The sequence below is a fragment of the Elephantulus edwardii genome, unplaced genomic scaffold, assembly GCF_000299155.1.
Source record: "Elephantulus edwardii isolate Elephantulus edwardi_28Jun2011 unplaced genomic scaffold, EleEdw1.0 scaffold00003, whole genome shotgun sequence".
Taxonomy (NCBI): domain Eukaryota; kingdom Metazoa; phylum Chordata; class Mammalia; order Macroscelidea; family Macroscelididae; genus Elephantulus; species Elephantulus edwardii.
The window spans coordinates 18,000,323-18,022,781 of record NW_006399753.1 but is presented as its reverse complement, the minus strand read 5'-3'; the positions used below and the strand labels follow the sequence as shown (position 1 = coordinate 18,022,781).

Here is a 22,459-nt window from a genome sequence, read left to right as displayed (position 1 = left end):
TGTGACGGTCTGGATGCTCCGTCCCATGCAGAACAGGAAATGTGAGAATCTTGACACTTGGCAGCAAAGTGACTGAGAAAAACCATTAGAGGAGATTTTTCAAAAGCAGAGGCACTTTTGACAGGCAGGCTGACTTGATCGATCATTTTTTAAAATTATATTGGAATTCCTGCCAATTTAATTATTGGATTTTTTTTCATTTCATGACCACAAGATAGATACACTATAATTCTAGATTGCCAATACAACATAATACAGAAAGAGTGAAACTACCATGCAGGTATTTTTTTAAATAATCAAGCTAGGTGAGCTCTGGTGGCCTGGTGGCAAAAAGCTGCATTGCAATCCCAGAGGTGCATGGTTCAAATCTACCAGATGCTGTGCTGAGGAAGGAGGGACCATCTCCTCCTGTACCAGTCAGATCTGATTTGACGGTACACACATAAAATAATAATAATAATAATAATAAAAATTTTTTAAAAAGAAGAATCAAGCTAATTTCTCTTCAAAGGATAATTTACTTTCCAATGTATTTGTTTTGGATATGCGGAAAAATAAGAACCAAGCAGAAGTTGTTTTTCTGTTGAAATATTTGTTTCCCTAATCCAGAGAACATTTTCAATTTTCTAATTAATTGTTTTTAAAATTTTACTTCAGAATTAATGTTATTTTGAAAATAAGAAATTGAATCTTCATTTTTAAATTTGGTTAAAAGAAGCTTCATTAAATATGCAAAACAAGAAAGGTAGAAATACTGCCCTAATGAGACACATTTATATTTTTTTATTCTTGTTTTTATGCTGCCTCATAATTAATGTGTTATGAATCACAGCTTAAACACATATATATATATTCACAGTATTTTTTTCATCATCGGAACAACCTGGACATAAGTATTGTGATTAGAGAAGCATATCATCTCATGGACACCACACCTCCTGACACTCATCCGGAAAACATGCTTGCTGCTTTTGTCCCTCTGACGAAAGGCCAGTATCCGGTATTTAACCAATATCCAAAGTTCATCGTGGATTACCAGACTCAGGAACGAGAAAGAATAAGAAATGACGAATTGGATTACCTAAGAGAGAGGTAATTATGAAATACTTCCTTGTTGGCTAGAAACAGAATCTCTGTTACTTATATGCCTTTTTTTTTAATTCGTAATTTCATTAAGTTATTAAATGTTGATATGGAATTAGAGTTTGGAGACTAAAAATGTCTTTAAAATGTTTAATAATTTATTTAGAAGAAGTAACTCAGTTATGTATTAATCAGATATCCTTTTGATATTTTGCATGTTCTTTAACTGAAAATCGCTTTGACTTTTCATAATACTGTATTAATTAAGACAGACAGTTGAAGATATGAAAGCTGAAGTAGACCAGCAAAGAGCTGAGGATGAAGCTTGGTACCAAAAGCAAGAAATGCTTCGTAAAGCTGAAGAAACAAGAAGAGAAATTCTCTTTCGAGAAGAAGAGAAGATGCTGGAACAAAGACAGAGGTATGTTTTATATCTTAGGGAGGAAAATTCCTGAATAGCTGAGTTAATGAAATAATACTTATTTCATTATGTGGCTGTTATGTACGATGGACTTGGAACTAGTTCATAGCTGACCCTCCAGTGGGTTTTCAGAGACTGTATAATAGGGAGCTCTGGTAGCCAGGTGGTAAGAAACCGTGCTGCAATTCTGAAGGCAGGCAGTTTGAATCCAGCAGCTGCTGCAAGGGAGGCGAGAGGGCAGTCTCCTGCCATGCGATTAACAGCTAATAGGAGGAGATTGCCCGTCTTTCTTTTACTGATGACTTGCAGCTCCGCATCACTAGACCACACATGGCGTTTTCCTGCTCTAATAATAGCTTTACTAAGCAAGTATTTAAATTAATGAAAAAGAAATCTGAGTTTTCATTCTTCGAAAAATTGAGATCTAGTAAAATGTAGTCATTTTTAAAAGCTATACTAAATATGACTTTGCACTGATTGTTCAAAAGTAATACAAAATCTATTGCACTTCTGAGGGCATTATTGGAAACGTTATTCACAGAACTGAATTACTTTGTAATAACAGTGTTAGATAAATCACCTTTAATGACCGTAATTTTCTAAATTGTGTTTTAAATTTGTGTTTGTATGACTGGAAAATTGGCCCATAAAATGATTAGCGTTTATGTTGCACATTTTAGACTTTGGAGGGCCAGGAAGGGTATTAAATGCCTATTCAAAAATATGCTCATTTAAAATTTTTAATTTAGGAATTTATGAAGCAGATTTTTAGTGTAGCTTAAAAAAACTTGCCCAACTAAGCCATTTAGCCTTGAACTAAAATTCTAAAAAGGAACACATACATCATCCATGGTAACACGGGAGCATTGTTTTGGGGTTTTTTTTAATATTATTCCTTTAAATAAAAGATAGAAATTATATTGAAATAATCCAAAGCCATGAGGCTCAGATCAAGGGGATTGTGAACACACTTGAGAAGCTTTCTGGACTGAGGCATTGTATCCTACTGCCAACCTGAATTGTAGCCTATTAACTTCTCTAATAAACCCTATAACCATGAATTTGGTTCTGTGAAGTATGTGTAGTTACTGCAACAGATTTCAGACCCCGTAGAACAGTAGGATTGGTGCTAGAATTAGAAGTAGATGCAGGTATGTGTGGGACCATGTCCAACCTTTCAGGAATTAGTTTTGTGCTGTAGGTGTTATTGATGAGAACAATTCCCCTTTGTGGAATTGGCAGAAGTCAAACTCAGCCGTTCCCACAGTGTCCTCTCACTTTTTACACAGTAAAAGAAAACTACATTGGAAAAATAGATCCCAATAAGAGGCCCTGCAGCTTTTTGTTGACACTTAACATTTTCCATTTTAAAAATCTTTATTGAGAAGAGCTTTCTTTGTTCTTATATTTTGTATTTCAAGACTAGCCGCTGTGAAGAGAGAGCTAAAAAGAAAAGAAATACACTTGCAAGATGCTGCAAGAAGGCGCTTTCTGAAGCAGCAGCAAGATCAGCGGGAGATGGAACTACGAAGACTGGATGATGAAATTGAAAGAAAGGTTTGTTATCACAGGACCTGTGCTTTTTTCTCCTTGTACCAAACCATACCCATTGCCATTGTCTGTTCCAGCTCAAAGCAACCCAACACAGGGTTTCCACTTTTGCATGTCTGTGCGGAAGTACTGTCTGTCTCCTGTGGAGCAGCTGGTGGATTTGAACTGCCAGCTATTTTGTTAGCAGCCAAATATGTTACACACGACATGAACTAGGGCTTCTTTTATCTTTATATACTTTTATTTTTGACATCTTCAAGTTTAGTATTATTCCAAAGTTCCCAGTGAATCCTGCATAGTCCTTCAGTTTTATTTTTCCCCCTTAGACAGCTGTTCTTTTTTTTTATTTTTAAATAAATTTTTTATTTTATACTGTTTTACTTAAAATGTTCATATACATTGTTTTTCACACTAGATCTTTCCCCTTTCCTTTACTCACCCCTCCTTCCTTCCATCCTTCAAATTGTGTGACCTTATGATTAAGCCCTCCACTCCTGCCCATCCTCACCCTTCTGCTCCCCTCCCCGCCTTGGATCCTTGTACATGATCTACAATAATGGTCTTATACAGTATTTGTCCTTGTAGGACTGAATTAGTTCACTCAGCATAATGCTCTCCAGTTCCTCCTAAGTTAGGTAGTAATTTACAAAATCATTGCTTCTGAGTGCTGCGTAGTATTCCATCATGTGAATGTACCTTAAATCGATTCAATTGTGGTTGGACATCTGGACTAGATAGCTATTCTTAATCTCTTTTTATCTTTCACTAATGGTTAAATAATTTAGAAATGCTGAAGAAAATTAGTCAAGTTGACTGTGTCTTTGGTGATTATATCTTTGGAAATATCAGTAGCTCTTAAAAAGTAAGTTAATTGTGGGGAGCTCTGGTGGCCTAGTGGCAAGGAGCTGCAACTACAATCCCAGAGGCACACGGTTCGAATCCACCAGATGCTCTGCCGGGGAAGGAGGGACAATCTCCTCCTGTACCAGTCAGATCTGATTTGACGGTACACGCACACAAAAATAATAATAAAAAAAAAAGTAAGTTCATTGTGAATTGGGGAATAGTGTCCTTTTTAATATAAAAGTCAGTAATGGGCCATGTAAAAAGGTTTCCATTACAAAATATATGAAGTAAAAAAGGACTTCATTCTTTCCTCAGTTCCTTCTCAGAAGAGATGAAGTATTAACATTGGCTAAATGCATAACCTTTGTGATATTTTCATATGGATAATGGAATAATTAGATTCCTGTTTTTCTTAAATTTATGCAAACAATTATTCTCTCTATACATTCTTTTTATAACCTGCTCTGAATCTTTTTTCATGGCACATTTCTTTCCAGTTTTTATGATTGCATACTGATTTTTTCTATTGTAACACAGTCACACACCCATTTTTTTTTAACTTACTGTCTGTGGCTGCTTCTGTAAGACCTTTGAGAAATAAGTAGTTTTGATACAAACAGTAGCTCACAAAGCCATATTTACAGTCTTTCTATTTTCAAAATAAATTTGCCATCCCTGATTTGTCTGAAAATTACATGTAAGGAACAAGTTAGGGACCTTTCCTCCTTTCCAGAAGGCAAGTTAGTTGTCCCAACATAATTTACTGAATCTCAACAAAATCGTTTTTATGAAATATAAATTCCCTTATAATTTGATCTCGTCCACTGTGCTGTTCCTATGCCAAGACCAAAGTGTTTTAATGGCCGTGTCCTTTTTACTAACTGACTTACCTCTGTGGAGTCAGAGCAGACTTAGAGCTGACACTTCAGTGGGTCCCAGAGGCTGTCAGTCACCGGGAGGTTGCCCATGTTTCTCCTGAGAAGCTGCTGTTGGATTTGAACTGCCAGAGTTCCCTTTTTAACTAGCTGGTCAGCCTGATGTTAGGAACCCAATAGGGAGTTTGGTGGCCCACTGTTAAGAAACTCTGCTGTGATCCCAAAGGCATACAGTTCAAATCCATCAGCTGCTCCACAGGAGAAAGATGGGCAGGCTCCTCCTTCTGTTTGATGAACTGCCTCTGAAAACCCGCGGGAGGGTCAGCTCTGGATAGGTTCCAACTGGATGGGACTCAGCCACAGTAACAGTAGTGGAGAGATAAAGAACTCAGTAAATAACTGAAAAGGTTGGTGGTTTGAATTCCCTGTTTAAAGCAGTTCTTAAGACTCCAATTTAGATAGTGTTTATCTACCCAAAGGGAGCTCTGGTGGCCTAGTGGCAAGAAGCTGCTCTGCAATCCCAAAGGCATGTGGTTCAAGACCACCAAAAGTCCGAAATTAATTGTCATCGAGTCAGAGCTGATTCATAGCTGACTGTCCGTTGAGTCCCCCAGTCTGTGAAGCACAGAGGAGATGACTCATCTTTTTCGTGTGGAGCCACCAGTGGATTTGAACTGGTGGAGAGGTGTGTCCCTTGGGTTAGCAATGCATCTCCCTACAGACAGTGCTATACTCTAGTAGGTAGGAATGGAGGCTTCCCAGCTAATCAGGTTGTAGGAAACAGTGAAAGCTAAATTACCCAAGTCCTGAGCAGCACACGTACAGGCTGCATGAAATCCAAAACAAACTGCCCTCTAGTGGTTCCCACTCGTGGCAACCTCCCCTTAGCTCTCTGAGGCTGTTCCCTTTGCAGAAGAGCACTCGCTATCTTTCTTCCTAAGAGCAACTAGTGAATTTGAACTGCCAACCTTTTGTGTAGCAGTCGTCTGTGATCTGTATTATGGCCCCAGGGCTCCTGCCAGGTTAAATGGTCTACAGTAAATTTAAACCTAGGTTTACCAATTGCTTAATATTTTTCCTTTTTTTTTTTTTTTAAGCTTAAAGCAGCTTTATTAAGGGAGCTCCCGGACGAAGTTCCACGGTCTCAAAACGGAGAACAAGGAATTCGCCGATTGCTTAATTTTTTAAAGTGGAGATGTTTAAGCAAAAAGAGCATTAAATAAATGTTTGATTAGATTAAATATTCTGTATCTTTAGCTAAGACTTAACTGTTAAGTTTTTCTAACTCATAATTTTGGTTACTATAATATGGTAAGATCTGCCATCTGTTCCCACAGTCTGGATAGATGAGCATATGGTAATTGTGCTTGCATTTTTCAAAATGTAGCATTACTTTATCTCAGAAATTCTGCCTAGATTCTACATGCTAATATACTGTTAATATAGCCTGACAATGTTGTTAATTAGTATACTATGTATTGTCAATATAGTGCCAGTTTTTCTGGCTTCAAACACCCAATTCTTGTTATATATTCTTTGTAGGTTGTTCAAATTAGAAAAGTACTAAATCTGTTAAGAAAGCATTTTGCAAATCCCTCCTGGTATTCAGTTTGTTCCTTGGCCATAGGTGCATATGAGGGATCAAGAAGTCGCTGCCACAGCCAGAGACCTCGAAATGAGAAACTTGGAGCTTGAATCACAACAGAGACTTTATGAAAAGGTAGGAGTCAGCTCTTTTCCTGTAAGAAACGAGTGATTTTAGTTTTATTCAGATGTTTGTTTTGGTTATATGAGCTCTGGTGGCCTAGTGGTAAGAAGCTGCGCTGCATTCCCAAAGGCACGCCGTTCGAGGCCACCAGCTGCTCTGTGGGAGAAGGATGGGCATTCCCATCCCGTGTGATTACATGCCTCTGAAAACCCACGGGAGGGTCAGCTACGGGTCAGTTCCGACTCGATGGTACACAACAACAACAACAAGCAGAATCTACCATCATCCAGATTTGTAAGGTCCTCAGAACGTTTGAATAAAAGGAATTTGCTATAATCCTTTCATTCATGTTTCTGTCAGCAGCTAAGTGTCTGAAGCACCAGATGTAGTTGTGATGGTCACCGTGACCCCATCCCAAGAATAATTCTCAGAGGTCTTGTAACGTAGAACAGGCCGTGGCTTTGGAGCACTTTCCATTTGAAACTCCTGCAATCACATCAGCAAATCTTTTCTAGAACCTGCATTTCCAGTGCATGACACTTGTTAGTGTAAATAGCTATTATTTAGGAAAAGCTTTATTCACTTTTAAAGTATCTGAATAGTAAAAGAATGTTTATATTTCAATGTATTTGTTTTTGTTAAGCTTTTATGCCCAAAGTTAACATTGAAGCCCTAAGTTTGCATTTTCTTCAATCCTCTTAAAACTCAGGCCTCCAGAATGCAATTAGCGGTAAATTAAAAATTCCTAGAAGGTAACATTCATATTTACGTTTAATAAGATTTAAAGTACTCATTTATGTCAATAGCCCTTTTTCAATTTCCACTCTGAATTTTGTTTTATTCTCAACTAGGAACCTGCAATTTGGTTGAGTCGTCTTTGGTTTTGACATTGATGTCATTCATTGGGCCAGGCAGGCTAACATTTACTTCTTGCCATCTTTTTTTTGCAGGGGTTTCTGGGGAGCGTGGGGAGAGCCGGGGTTCTTAGCCGCTGTTGGGGTGACTGGGGCTCATTATGACGTTATAGGAGAGCAGAGCCCTGCCCATCCTGCACCGTTCTCATAGGTCCCCTGGCGCTGCAACCCATGGTCGCCGTCACCGAGTCAGTCCATCTCACTGGAGAGAGTGTTCTTTAAAGAACTTCTTTAAAATTCTAAAGAGCAAAGATGTCCTTTTCAAGACTAGAATACACTTACTTGATCCAAGCCATGGTATTTCCATTTGCTTCATATGCATGTGACAGACAGTAAATAAGGGTTGATGCCTTTAAATTGTGGGGTTGGTGAAAACTATTGACTATGTCAAGGACTGTCAAAAGAACAAACAGATCCATGTTAGAAGCAGCATAGCCAGAATGCTCCTTAGAAGTGTGGATGGATGGCAAGCTCTGGTGGCCTAGTGGCAAGAAGCTGCACTGCAATCCCAAAGGTGTGATGTTCAAATCCACCAGATGCTCTGCTGAAGAAGGAGGAATAATTGCCTCCTGTACCAGTCAGATCCGATTTGACAGTACACACATAAAAAATAATAATAATAATAATAAAAATTTAAAAAAAAGAAGTGCAGATGGCGAGGCTTGGACTCACATACTCTGGGCATATTATCGGGAGGGACAGGTCCGTGGAGAAGCACAGCATACTTGGAAAAGTGGAGGGTCAGTGAAGAAAGAGAGGAAGTCCTCAAGGAGATGGGTTGACACAGTGACTGCGACGTTGGGCTCCGAGACGGCATTTCTGCAGGGACGGTGCAGGGCTGTGGCAGGGATGGTGCAGATAATAGTGCAGGGCTGCTGTGACTCACAGCCCTCTCGACAGCACCTGAGAACAGCATTTCTAGACAAATTCTGTTGCAGAGAGCCGACAATGTTATTTTCTCTATTAGAAATTGGCGTTTGATGCTCCACGTGCATGCTGTCTGAATCAAGTATTTCCTAAAACCACTAAGCAGAACAAACGAGCAAAAGCCGATGAGAAATTCCAAAGCATGCCTTGTTCCTTCAGGGCCTTGTGTCCTCAGGCCCCTTCTTTCTCCTGCCTTCTCGTTGGCTTGGTACCACCTTACCCAGGCTGCTGTAAGGATTAAATGAAATCACGTATCTATGCCTGGGTTGAGGTCCCTAAAATGGCCCTTGGGCTAATGATGGCCTACAGAGAAGGTGTGGAAGGAATGCTTCGCATTTATGACACTAAAATGAGACAGAGTAACATCATTTAAGGTGTAAAAGTCACATAGATAAGGTGGAAGCTTCTGGCTGTCCTCTCCCAATGGAGCTATACAGCCCAAAGACATTTGCAATCCAGAGAGCTCATGAAGGGCAGAGCAGAACCGCCCACAGGCTCCCCAGAGTGTCCCATCTTTCTCCAATGGAGCAGCTGGGGGATTCGAACCGTTGGCCTTGTGGTTTGTAGCTGCATTCCTCAGTTACAGCACCACCGGAGCTTCTGGAGTCAGACAGACAGTGCTTCCTTCTAGCCATGCTGTGTGACAGCAGTGACAGACGGCTGTCTGATTTGATTATTGCCTCTAGAGTTGAACAGACCGTTCTCCCTGGTGTCCTCATTGCCTTTTAGGGAAGCCCTTATCCTTCCATTTCCACTGACATCCTGCACTTGTTTTTCCTTTGAAAATTAGAAGGTCACAGTTTTCTCTTTGTGCACCTACTGCTGTTCTGAAAAAAGAAAAGTTCTTTCTGTGGTGTAGCATTGTAATAGGTAATGTACTGTTGCGTCTCAGCCAACCCACAGCTGACCCTCCAGCTGGTTTTCAGAGGCAGTTAATCACACAGGAGGAGATTGCCCATCTTTCTTCAGTGGAACCACTAGTGGATTCGAACCATGTGCCTTTGAGTTGGCAGTATAACTCCTTACCACTATGCAACCAGCATGCCCTTCAGCATTATCGTCTACATCAGTGATTTTTTTAATATATATGAACGATTATTATTTTAACAGACACTTGCTCAAAACCAAGAAGCTTCTGCGAAAGAAATGAGAGAAGATGCCGATGCCTACAGACGAAAGGTGGAGCTTGAAGAACACATGTTTCATAAACTCTTAGAAACAGATCATGCTCAGAGCCTAAAAACTCAGAAGGTAAAAGTACCGCACGTTTAGTGTATGTGAAACCCACTGCTGCCGAGTTGATTCTGGTCACAGCACTGTTCCATCAGGCTTCCAAGGCTGTACGTTCCTACAGGAGGACACTGCCCATCTGTTTTCCCATGGAGATGCTGGTGGACTCGAACTTCCAGCCTTTTGAGTGTCAGTTGGATAGGTTACACTTTCCATCACTAGAACTCCTTAGTGTAAACATAGCGGGAGATTGTCCGTCTGTCATCCTTCCAAAAAAAAGCAAATTCAAAATTGAAGTCTGTAAAATCAGGTTCGGTTGTTTCCTTTCTTTCTTTACCACAGTTGCTAGAATCTCCCATTGCTTTATCTACAGAATGCTTAATTCATGGAAAGTCATACACACCTTTGAGAATGTTAAGACTTCTAAGAAAATACGAAGGGGAATAGTAACTTTACATGCCGTAGTGTTCTTCGAAATTTTCTTCAAAACATCAGGTCCCTGCCTAGTGTGTAAGGCAGCAATTACAAGGTGTATTCTGTGAAATTTACTAGTTGTTGTAACTGTTATTCCATCCAATAGGGGCTTGCCAGTTGAGAATGCTAACTTGAACTTGCATGTCTTTCTTGCCAAATTTGAGGACACTGTATATTTGTGAATCACTAAAAAAAAACTCCTTAACCTTATTTTACACAGTTTTTCTTGGAACTCCCCTTTGAGAAATGCTGACAAAGTGAATTGAAATAGAACTTGAGACCTTCAAGATAGGATGTTCTCATTGCCCTTCGTAAAAATGTTAATGAGGCCTGGCCTTGTTCCGGAAGCCAGGTGTATAGTGGAAGCTTCCCACCCACTGTTTCACACCAGCCCTTGGCCAGTTCCCCAGAATAGGGAGTAACCTCTCATTTCTCCTCCTTGTGAGAAGGCTTTCTTCTGCCTCATTTTTCAAGAAAACGGAGGTGTGGAAACCAGTGACTCCCATGGCTCGCAAGCCCAGTGTTCCCAGCCTTGGCTGTGCCAGCCTCCCAGAGATACCGCGGATCTGGTCCTAGACCACCCAGTGATGGAAGGAGCACAGTGAAGCGAGTCATAGGCTTTTTTTGTGGGTGGGGAGGGGGGGCGTCTGTTTCTCAGTGCATATAAAAGTCATATTTACTATTGCCTCATAAGGGTCTAATAACATTGTTAGAATTTATTTTTTTTCTTTTTCAATTCTTATTTTATACTGATTTATTTTCAAATATTGCATACATTGTTTTTCACACCGGAGCTTTCCCATTTCTTCACACCCACCCTCCACCCATCAAATTGTACGACCCTACTAATGCCTCACCCCCCCCCCCCCATCCTTACGCCTCTGTTCCTCCCCTTGGATCCTCATACATGTTCTGCAGTGATGGTCTTACACAGTGTTTGTCCTTATGGGACTGAGTTGGTTCACCCAGTATAATGCCCTCCAGTCCCTCCCAAGTTAGGTAATAATTTGCAAAATTATTGCCCCTGCGTGCTGCATCGTAGTAGTCCAGCAGGTGAATGTGCCGTAATTTCTCAGTCCCTTTGATTGTGGTCAGACATTTGGGCGGGTCCCGTGTTCTTGCAATGGTGAATAACGCTGCAGTGAGCATTGGTGTACAAGTCTCCGCTTGGGCCTCCGTTCTCATTCTCTCAGGATATAAGAAAGTTTTAAATACTCTGAACATTACCAACAATGTGACAGAGACCCAAAGTGAGCAAATGCAGTGGAAATAATGGCTCTAGTAGGTTTGCTTGCTGGGTGCTTGCGGCAGGCCTTCAGTTTGTCAGATTGGCAATACCAGTGAAGTGCAGAAAGACGAGGCGTGCCAGACACGGAGTCACTGGGAGCTTCTTAAAAATACAGGAGATTGATTTCGCTGGTTATGGCGGTACAAGGCCAGCAGTACATTTGAACAGCTCCCCAGTGATTCTCATGTGTAGCCAGAACTGACAACAGCTTCCCTGGATTCTTGGCTAGAGTGAAGAGAAATGTTGTCATTTTATGTGCTCTGGGCTTGTTTCTGTAATTTATAACTGTTGCAGACCGACGGTCCCAAAGAATGAAATAATTTTATAATTATTAATAAAGAGACAAACAGCCAGGAATGTGATAGAGCAGAGAGCATAAAACAGGGGGCCAGCAGTCCTCAACTGAAGACCCCAAGCCAAGCTTCCTGTATCTTTATTGAAAATTATCAGGAAGTAAATCACAAAGAGAACTAAATGCAAATGAAGCCAAGCTCTTTCTAAAACCTTCTGCTTTACTCAGGAGGGAGGAGTTCGCAAATGCAAGAATTTGGTTTACCCTTAACTATTAACTTTGATGCCTCAGGGTGAACTCCAGCTCAGGAAGTAACACTCCCTCAGTAGGGGGACCTTTGCTGTCTCCTGTCTTGCAGGGAAAAAACAGCTCATATTCTAGGATCTGCCACAAGAGAAATCCTAACTTAAATATCTGTAATTCCTTCAATTCCTGAACAAGGGTTTTCATATAATATTTGGTATAAAGTTTGGCTTCCCATTTATAACCTTTTCTCAGGTCATTGAAGAAAACCTGGCCGATGTTGAGCAGGCCTGCTTAGACGCTAACTGGCGGATTCAGGCCTTACACAGGCAGAGGCACGGCGACCAGCAGCGGCGGGAGTGCTACCAGCAAATGGCCAGGCTCCTGCGGAATAACAGGAGGAAAGAGAAGGAGGTGTTAGATGCAGTGAAGGAGGCGGAAGCTGCGAAGGTAAGAAGAATGGAAGTAAGCTTCAAGATTCAAGTTTCAAATGTGACCTAATAAAAGGATACAATCCTCAAACCAAATGTTTTTTTTTATTTAAAAAGATCTTAATGCTAATCTAAATGTAATAGCCAGTGCCCAGAGCCAGAACCCAAGTAAAAATCGTATAAAGAATGTTTCTCATTTGCTTGAATGTAGCTCAGCTTCCTGAATTTGTTCTGGCTGATTGGATAATAAAGTGGTATTTAATGTACTTAATTCTTTAGACTTACACTGTGAAAGATTTTGAATAGTGAGGATTTGTGCATAGCTGTAAGAAAACCCACGGGAGCAGTGACTGTCAAAAAAAACGAGACGGGAGTGGATGGCCATCCCCGGACAGCAGTCTGTGCAGGACAGTGCGGGAGTGGATGGCCATCCCCGGACAGCAGTCTGTGCGGGGCAGTGCGGGAGTGGTTGGCCTTCCCCAGACAGCTGCCTGTGTGGGGCAGTGCGGGAGTGGATGGCCATCCCCGGACAGCAGTCTGTGCAGGACAGTGCGGGAGTGGTTGGCCTTCCCCAGACAGCAGCCGGCGCAGGGCAGGGCGGGAATGGATGGCCTCCCCAGGACAGCAGCCTGTGTGTGGGAAATACGGGAATGGTTCTGGCACCACAGTCAGGAGGGCAGTGGCGTCTCGCCTTTCTGCACTGCTTCCTGGTGCCTGGATTTCAGCCAGGATGTTACAGCTAGCCAGGCAGCAGCAAGAAGAGGGTGTGGGGGTGCAGAAGGTTTCACCCCAAGCTGAGGCAGCTCCCTGTTCCATCCAGAAGCCCCACTTCACTGTTGTAGTGGCGTTTGCTGCCAGGGATGCTGGGTGTGTCCTGTCATCCCCAATCAAGTTGAGATGCTGCGCCTGCAGAGGAAGCAGAGAACTTTCAGAGACACCTGAGTGTTTTGGTCCACATGCCCTTTGGTAATCCTTTGGCGACACCAGGGCATGGGCACTGCGGACGTCCTGAATATGGTGGATAAGTGACTTTCAAAAGGACACACAAGTGCTCGAGAAAAGGGTAGGAACCAGGCAGGTGGCTTCAGGTGATGCCTCTGTTTGCTGTATCGTAGTGTGATGGGCACAGTGGCTGCGATTATGAGCTCAGACACAGCAGCGATTGTGAAGAGGGTGCAGGGTCAGGCTGGGCCCTGTTCTGTTGGACACGGGGTTGCTGGGAGTTTGAACCAACTTGCCAGTGCCTAAGGACAGTTCTGAAAGAGTTTATCACAGTGTATCACTATTCCAGATTCTGTTCACTGCTCCCTCCTCCCAATGGAATATGGGGCTCTATCTTTCAGCCCTTTGGTTAGAGAGAGGGAGGAAGGCTGGGGAGGGCGGAGCCAGCTTAGTGAGGCTTCCTCCTGAGGAAAGGAGTGGTGCAAGTCCACATCTCCAAGGCAGGATGTGCTGACAGAGGGCTTCACTGGAGGAAGGAACAGGCGGGCTTAAGCAGAAAGTGCACATTTGAGAGAAGACAGAACCATTTAAGAGTGCGTCACGAAGACAGAACTATTTAAGAGTGTGTCACGAAGACAGAACTATTTAAGAGTGTCACGCATTTCCTGTGTCCAGTCTCCAAAGCTGCCAGGTGCCCAGACTTGGTCTCCCATTAGCCAGTTGAAAGAGATGTAGCTCTCCAGCCCTTCTGAGCCCTGCCAGTCTGAATTGTCAACCTGGTCTTTATAAATCATGATGAACTCCTTAATGGTATATATGCATACATGTAAGAGAGCTACCTAGGACACTGTTAAGCTTTAGGATTGTACAGTCTTGTAAAATGTATTAGTTACCCCTTGACTCTGACTCGTGATGGCTCTTCGTCAGGTTTTCCAGTCTTGGTCGGAGGACAGTGCCATCTTTCTTTCCCACAGAGCAACTAGCAGATTCAAACGGTCACCCTTTAGTCCAGCACATTGCGTGCTGCGCCACCAGGGCTCCTGTGGAGGAGAAAGTTGGGTTTAATAGAATTACTAAACTGCTTTATGGAGACAAGATTGAAATTGTCAACGATTTCATGTGACTTGGATCTGCACTCAACGCACTTGACACCAGCAGTTAGGAGATCAGGAGACATATTGATCTGGGAAGTCTGCTGTCAGAACCCTCTCCAAAGTCCTGAGGAGCAATGATGTTGATTTAAAGACTATCGTGTGCCTGATTCTGGCCGTGGTCTTTTCAGTCATTTGCTATGTTTCTGAGAGCGGGACAATGAATAAGGATGACAGAAGAAGTGATGCCTGTGAATTGTGGTATTGGAGAAGAGTACCGAATATCCCATGTGGACAGCAAACAGATCTTTTCTTGGAAAAAATACAGCCAGAATGCCCGTTGGAAGCAAGAATGGCAAAGCACCATCTCACATCCTTCAGACATACGGCCAGGAGAGGTTTTTCCTTGGAGAGGGACATTGTGCTTGGAAAGGTGGCAGGTCAGCAAAAGAGGGAAAGACCCTCAACCAGATGGATTGACGCAGTGACTGCAGGGATGGGCTCAGGTATGTCAGGGAGGGTGAGGATGGTGCCAGATAGGACAGGGGTCAGATCTGTTGTCACAGGATCACTATGAGTCAGACTCACCTCGATGGCGCCTAACAAGAGCCGCGGTCATTGTGAGTAGCAGAACTAGACAAAGAATTCATTCTGTCAGTTTTGTAGACTTTAACATCAGCTTAGCATTGACATTGCATCACATTCAGTTGCCATTAATCAAAAAGGCGTACTTCTCCTCATAACTGCTATTTAAACAACTGTCAGTGGGAATCTCTCTGAATGCCCAGTGGCTCCCTGACGTGCAGAGGAAACGTGCCATGGGCCCTGCTTTCAGGTTCTTCATGGCCCTGGGCTGGGCCCCCAACACTGGGACACCAGGTGGACTTAGGTGTGAGGGAGTGCACCCCGGGGTGAGGGCGAGGAAACTGCTGCCCGAAACTGCATTGTCACAATGTCTGATTTTGGTGTTTATCACTTATTTATACTTAGAGGGAGGAAGCTGAAGAAGAAGAGTTCCATTTGAAATCAGAAAAGAGAGCTTCTGCTCTTTCAGACGCATCGAGAAGGTGGTTTTTGGAGCAGGAGTTAAGTGACGCTTTAAAACATGCTGAAAACTCGTGCTGTAGTGAAGGTGAGTGTCCACGAGGGAGCGCCCTCTCCACAGCGTCCCCACGGTCCTCTCAAGTGTGCTCTTAGCAGTGATGCTTCCCACAAGGTGTGTTAGGACACCTTTATTCAGTTACTCCTCATCCCTTTCCACCACCTGTCTAGGCTTGAAGGGGTCGGATGAGGAGGTTGAACTGTTAAAAATACAACTCGTTAAACAAAAACATCACACCCATCCTGTAGCTTGCGGCTAGATGGTCCCAGGGTTCTCAGCAACCACTGAACCCGCCAGAAAGAGATCTGTTCCCAAAATACTGGTTCCAGTTCATTTCCATAAAAACATGCTTTACTGATTATTGCTCCTCAGAATAGTTGTGTCTTAAAGTAGCACAAGAAAATGGCATCAACTTAAAAAAAAATCAAAATTTTATTTTAAAACTCAAATATAGTACAGACAGACCCAGGGCATTTGTAATTTATCCTATATTCCACGGTGGTTGAGTTTTCTAGCACCATCTATTCCAGTCAACAGAGAAGAAGTTGGCATGCAAATGGCACCAAGGACCAAGTAGCACGTCGGGCTTTTTGTTCAAGAAATTGCAATTTTAGAATATTCGTTTTATTATTGATTTTGGCAGCCCAGTTACTTGAAAATAAACTCTGGCACTGTGAGCTTAGAAAATGAAATGAGGGTAAATTGTTAATTTTCAATTTTGTTTCCAAGTTTCTTTTAATCGAAGAAAACTAGATGGGGACACCAAAGAACAAGATGTTCTGGAGAAAGTGCGGAATCTTCGCCAGAGGCTTGCCGCCCAGGCCCGCAGCAGGCAGCACCCGCGTCCTCACTTGATGGTTTCTTAGGAGACGCATCACTGCCAGACAACAAGAGAGATACTTCCTTTGCAATCACTGGCACTGATTTTAGGTTATTTATTTAAAATTCCTATCAAGATTACCTTTTGTATAAAAAGCAAGTAACAATTATGTGTTCTATTTAATTCTCATACCTTTTCACTTACAGTTTCTTAACTCTTTTCACAATAAAACCTGTTTGAAATACTAAAACTTGTATAGGCTCTTCTAAGTGGAAAGGACCAACTTAAATACCTTAAGTTTAATAGAAAGGAGTCTCTTTAAAAGCCCTGTCGACCCCTGAACACCCTTCCAGTGAACTCACCCCTAGAGACCACCTTTCAGCCAAACAGTAGACCGGCCTGGACAGTGAGGAATGGCACCCTGGGAACATGCTCCTTGACGCAGTCAACCATGCGACGGCGCAGCTCAGAAGGGAGAAAGGAGCGAGAAAGGGTGAAAGGAAGTGGGGAACCCAGGGAGGAGAGAAGGGTGCTATTCCAATTGCAGGGGTTGCAGCCAGTGTCACAAAACAGAGTGAATAAAACATTCTATGAGAAACTAATTTGCTCCATAAACTTTCACTCAACAATAAAATGCTCTCGCCACCAGAAACACATCACTAAATAAACTAAAATTGAGAACGAAAGAACTATGTCAACAAGTGTGTAAGCTGTGGTCCTGTCCCCCAGCTGTCAGATCCCGGCCTCTGTTTCTGACAACCCCTCCTCCCCACACCCCTGAGTCCCCAGCACTGCTCACCCCTTCAGCGCCTCCTGCAAAGCACTGATCTGGCCTTTTCTGCCAGAGAGCACAGACGTGATGGGAGGGTTAACTAAGGTCAGGTGGGTAAAGTTCCCAACACGGAGGTTGACAAACAGTAAGGGTATAATGTTGTGTGTCTTTCCGTCACAACCAACTCTTAGTTGACGCTCTTGCAGGTTTTCAGAGGATGTGAATTGCAGGGGAGGAGATGCCCATCTTTCTCGTACGGAGCATCTGGTAGATTCAAACAGTGTGCCTTTGGGTTATCAGTGCAACTCTTTACCATTAGGCCACCCTTGTGTGCGGTCAAGTCGGAACCGACCCATGGCTGACCCAGGCAGTAAATGACACGGGAAGAGACTCCTCTCCCTTTACAGAGTAGGTGCTGGATTCAGAGTGCGTGCCTTTGAGATTCTGTGCAGGTCCTGACCTGCACCAGGTTAGGGTCTCATCTGGTGATCCTTAGGAGCCAACAGCGCCCCCTGCAGAGTGTAATGGATAGTGACTGTTGTCCCCTCGGGGGTCACATCTCGGAGTAAGAAATGTGCCCTTGTTAGTCCAATAAGCAGAGTCCTAAAATGATAGACTCTCAGCCTCATGCTCTCTTGTGTCCCCCGGAGCCCTAGGAACCAGGCCGGGGAACGTGCATGCTAACCGGGACTCACAGCAGATGAGATGCACAGGGTAGGATGGGGGCTTTGATGAACTTGAAACTGTTATGCTTAAAACAGAAAGCCTTCAACTATCTAGTCTGTTCCTCAGAGGGGCCCTCCTTCAGGTTCTGCAGCTCTCCCTCCAGGCGGCTAGTGGATTTGAACATCTCAGTTAGCAATGAGACTCATAATAAACCCTGCCACCAGAGCTCCCTTTGTTCACCTTAAAGCATCTGAATTCTAAACTTCCGTCATCCGCCAGCCACAAAGCTTAGGTTCTTTTCTGAGAATTCACACCTATTCTCCAATTGATTTGGCAACCTCCCCCTTTCCTCTCTCTCTCTTTCTCTCACAGACAGATACACACATACACACACAACAACAACAACAACATCGTACTAACTAGTGTAGCTATTTTTTTTAAATTTATTACTAAATTACAATGTTCTTGTTTGGGGTGGATTTATGGGTTTTTCCCAATCCTATTATTCCGCCCCCCCCCCCATTTTCTCTGGGTCTACAGGTCTTCCAATAAAAATCCCACTAAAGCCACACTCCCAGCAAGTTTTGGATCCTTGGCTGAACCTCTGGTCCTGTGCCCTCAATTATTATTTCAAACATAATGGACTGCCAAGAAGACAGATTCATCCTAGAGAGGGTTAAACCAGGCTACTCCTTGGAGGCAAGGATTCTGGGGCTTTGTCTGACATACTTTGGACATGTAAGGAGGGACTGGTCCTTGGAGAAGGACATCATGCTTCGGAGGGTGGAGGGACAGCGCAGGAGGGGAAGGCCCTCTATGAGGTGGATTGATTCAGTGACTGGGGTAATCGGGATGGGTGTGTCAGAGGCAATGCGATTGGCACAGGATAGAGCAGGGTTTAGGGCTGTTGTACATAGGGTCGCTATGAGTCGCAAACGACTCGACGGCACATAACAACAACAATCACATTTAAGGAATTACATAAAATACCTTCCTGATGATCTTTTCCTGCTTCTTCCTGTTCTGTCTGCAGCTCCCTTCCAGCCTATTTTATGAGTTTTCTGGGGTTGAGTGAGGCCTGAACTGAGCTACAATTTTTCCCACACTAGCTATACTGGAAATTTCCCATTTCCCTTGAGTCTGGTGATGAGTGGTCCCTACAGGCCCCCATACCGCCTCCATTCACAGGTTCCTCTCTGTGGGAATTGTCAGCAGTGAGTCAGTGTTGAGTTTCAGCTCACGCACAGAGTGCCTGTCAGAATGAATTCAAAGGCAGTGGATAAATTCTTAAGCGTGACTGAGGATTTATTATATTCACCGTTTTTTCCAGTTTGACTTCTCCAAAGTTGAGCGAGATTTGAGAATATTCCAAATGCCTTTCCCCAGTGGGAACACATCAGTCATGATGATAATGAACTATCCCCCACAAAACCACCCCAACCTATTGTCACTGAGTCTTATCCAAATCCTGCAGGACAGTGGACCTGCTCCACGGGGTCTTCCTGGCCGTGATCTTTACAGAAGTTTATCACCAGCCCTTTTCTTTGGGACGGCTGAGTGGGTTTGAACCACCAAGCTTTAGATTGTTAGGTGCTGACTTGATTTTAACTCATAGCGACCCTATGAGTTCGCTGTGCATAAACTGTGCCAGGCGGGGACTTACACTGATGACTATCAAGGCTGGATAAGGCTTACTGACACAGGTGCACTTAGAGATTCTAGATTTTTCCATTACTCTGGGACCAATCTGGCCTGAGATTGCACAAATTCTTCTTGCCAATGACTCATCAGAAAAGGAAGAGACAGGATCATGCTTCTATGGTCCCACGCTTTGAGACCTACAGCTTGGTTATGGATAGTCACGTTTAAATAGAGAAAGTGTTAAAACAGGTAAAGGAGTTAATTCTAAATCTGTGAAGAGATTGCTATAGGAGACTAGGGGAGGGGGAAGTACTCAAGGAAGGACAGACTTGGAAGTGAAGCCCCCCCCAAAGCTCAGGCTCAGACCTCATCAAGAAAGCAGAGGTTCACGTTGCCTGGACCAGAGCTCGTATGCAGTCCCCGGCAGCAGGAAACAGCTCCCTGGAGAGAAGTCAGATGCCAGCAACTCTGCCCTAATCTGAACCACTGAGGTAGCCAACAGCCTCCCATCCCCACATCACTGCCCGTCCTGCCACCACCACCACACACTGCAGCCCAATCAGTGCCAACTCAGCAACCCTGCAGGACCAAGTAGACCTTCTCCAAAAGGGCCCTAAATCTTCCCAGGTCCCAGTCTGCTTCCAGTTTGAGCAGCTGAGCATGTGGCCATGTCGTCACCAGGACTTGGCCCACATCTCTCCCCATCCACGCTAACATATTGATTGAGAGACAGGAAGTCTCAAATACATTTTCTCTGACTGCCGTCGAGTCGAAACCAAGTCATAACTGACCCTCCTTCAGGGCTGGGGCTGGACATCAGAATGGGAGGAGACTGCCCACCAATCTCCCTGCTGGTGGCTTTGAACCTCAGGGAGGAAGTGCAGACATAGTGTGCGCAGAGCTATTCTCTACCAGACTGTGTGCCTAGAGGTCCCCAGAAAATACATGAGATGATTAGAAATATGAGCTGAACCTATGAGTGGAAGATGATGTTGTTAAGTGCTGTCAAATCGTAGGTGACTCATAGCAACCCTATCAATGAAAGTCCTCAACACTATGAGTGGAAGATAGATGGTGTAAAAACACAAGGTCTCTGCATTTCTTTCTGGGAATTCATTGGTGTGGAATGTGAAGATACCACATTTGATAAGACTCTTTGCTACACCTGATACATTTGACCACTAAGTAGGCACACCGTTTGGATTTAGAGGCAAAATACACCACCTCTGAGCATGCAGCTTGGGCTGACTTAGTACAGATCCCCCAAGTCAGCCAGCGTGTGCTAGAGACGTTGCCTCAGAAAGTGCAGACAAAGCTTCTTCCAGTAAGACCTTGAACTCCAGCAAAATCAATGAGTCTCAGGGCAACTGGTGCAAACAGGGATGGGGTTTGGAGCCTCTAATGAGCTCTACTGGGAGGCTCCGAGCACAGCCATTGGCCACCTGGGGACAAATTCATGCCAACCTACCTTGTAAAGGTTCTTTGTCTGCCAACCCTCTGCTTTCCCAAGCATGATGTCCTCCTTCAGAGACAGAGCCCTTGATAACATGAGCCAAGTGACAAAGCCTCGATATCCTTGACTCTGAGGACCACGCTGGGTGCTCTTCCTCCAAGAGGGATGGATTTGCTTGGCCAGTTTGCTCTGGAGATGACCAGAAGTACGGAGATCTAAACTCCAGCATTACAGTTCCCTAGGTAGTCATGGGCTTGGAAAAAAGGATTGGAAATGCCGATGCATCTTGCAGAATGGGCACGTGCTCGCCAAAGTGGATCCACTGCAGAGGCGACAGGCAATAACAAATGCACAAGTGTGTCGCTCTGTGTGTGTTTGTAGTCTGCCTCTTAGTTTGTTCGGTGGTTTCAAGTGCACAGTGGACACAGCTACACGGTTGCAACAGAAGAGCCCCCCCCCCAAAAAAAAGAGGCTCCCCAGGCCAGCTGAACGTGGGTCCCAACAGCGGAGACAATGCTGGGCCAGCGCGCCCCCTGGTGACAGGTGCAGCCCGGCCCGGCGCGCCCACCGGAAGGAGCGGAGGTTGACTGGCATCGCAGCGGACACGTGCCCGGGACGCTGACCGGCTTCCCCGTGCTCACCCTTCGGCCGGTCCCGCCACCGCGGACTCACGGGATGGACACCGTGCTCACCCTTCGGCCGGTCCCGCCACCGCGGACTCACGGGATGGACACTGTGCTCATGGTCCAGTGTCCCAGCTTCCGATCCCACTGCTTCCGATCGAGGGCTCACTTAGGGAAACCCGCCCGGCGCTACGTCGGCTCATGGCCACGGGATGAGCTCGTTTTCTCAGTAAACTCCATCACACAAACAAAATTCCCTTTTTTCTCCCGTTTCCGAGTGTTCTGCATAAAAGTTCCTTCCGTCTATTCTGCTTTATTTCGTTTTTTGAACTAAAAGACACTTTGTTTGCGGAGCGCCTGCCGGCCGCTCTGAGAAGGGAGCGAGGTACAAGGCAGCGGCTCTGACACGAAGCGGACCTGGGTGGGCACCTCCACGGGCCGGTCAGCGGTGCGGACCAGGGAGCACAGGCAGGGAGGCCGCGTGGGGTGACTCGGTGCCAGTGAACCTTCCCGACTCAGCCTCTCCGAAGCAACCAGCCTCGGGAACTGAGGTCTCCAGCGAACAAAAGTATTATGCCCCGTGTGAGGGTCGAACTCACGACCTTCAGATTATGAGACTGACGCGCTACCTACTGCGCTAACGAGGCACCTGAAGACTGCTTCCGCGCATGTAGTAATGAGGCTAATGCACCAGGGGGAGCGCATGCTCAGAGCGCTGCAAGTGTATTCTGTCCCCGGCGGCCTCCGAGCCGGAAATGAGGGGGATCCGTGCGCGGAGCGCCCCCTCCCGGCAGCTCCCAGCGTCGCACGTGCGTCCGCATGTCAATCAACGAACACCTCCCGTGGCCCTGGACTGGGAAGGGAGGTCCCGAGGGGGAGTTTCCTCTTGCTGTTTTTATGGACCCTTAAATATAAACGCATGGTTAGAGAAGATTTTTCAATTGAAGTTTTAATGAAAGTTTACAGAAGACTTTGGATTTCCATTCATTCATTGTTGCACATTTTCGTCCCTGCCCATCTCTCACACCAGTTAGTTGGTTTTCCTCTTTGAGAAATAATAATAATA

The 22,459-nt window shown here is 44.5% G+C and overlaps 1 protein-coding gene and 1 non-coding gene across 2 annotated transcripts in view; one reads left to right on the top strand and one right to left on the bottom strand.

Annotated features, from left to right (window-relative positions):
• TBC1D31 (TBC1 domain family, member 31) overlaps positions 1 to 22,034 on the top strand; it is a 58,988-nt gene extending 36,954 nt beyond the window's left edge. The window contains 10 exon segments of the mRNA XM_006879470.1: positions 860 to 1,092; positions 1,352 to 1,504; positions 2,926 to 3,061; positions 6,404 to 6,496; positions 9,436 to 9,576; positions 12,108 to 12,302; positions 15,307 to 15,532; positions 16,148 to 16,239; positions 21,314 to 21,622; positions 21,924 to 22,034. Coding sequence (XP_006879532.1) covers positions 860 to 1,092; positions 1,352 to 1,504; positions 2,926 to 3,061; positions 6,404 to 6,496; positions 9,436 to 9,576; positions 12,108 to 12,302; positions 15,307 to 15,532; positions 16,148 to 16,239; positions 21,314 to 21,622; positions 21,924 to 22,034 — 1,689 coding nt within the window.
• TRNAM-CAU lies at positions 21,968 to 22,040 on the bottom strand. Its single transcript has one exon. It is a non-coding gene; the product is annotated as a tRNA-Met (tRNA).
• Positions 22,041 to 22,459: the final 419 nt, after the last annotated feature.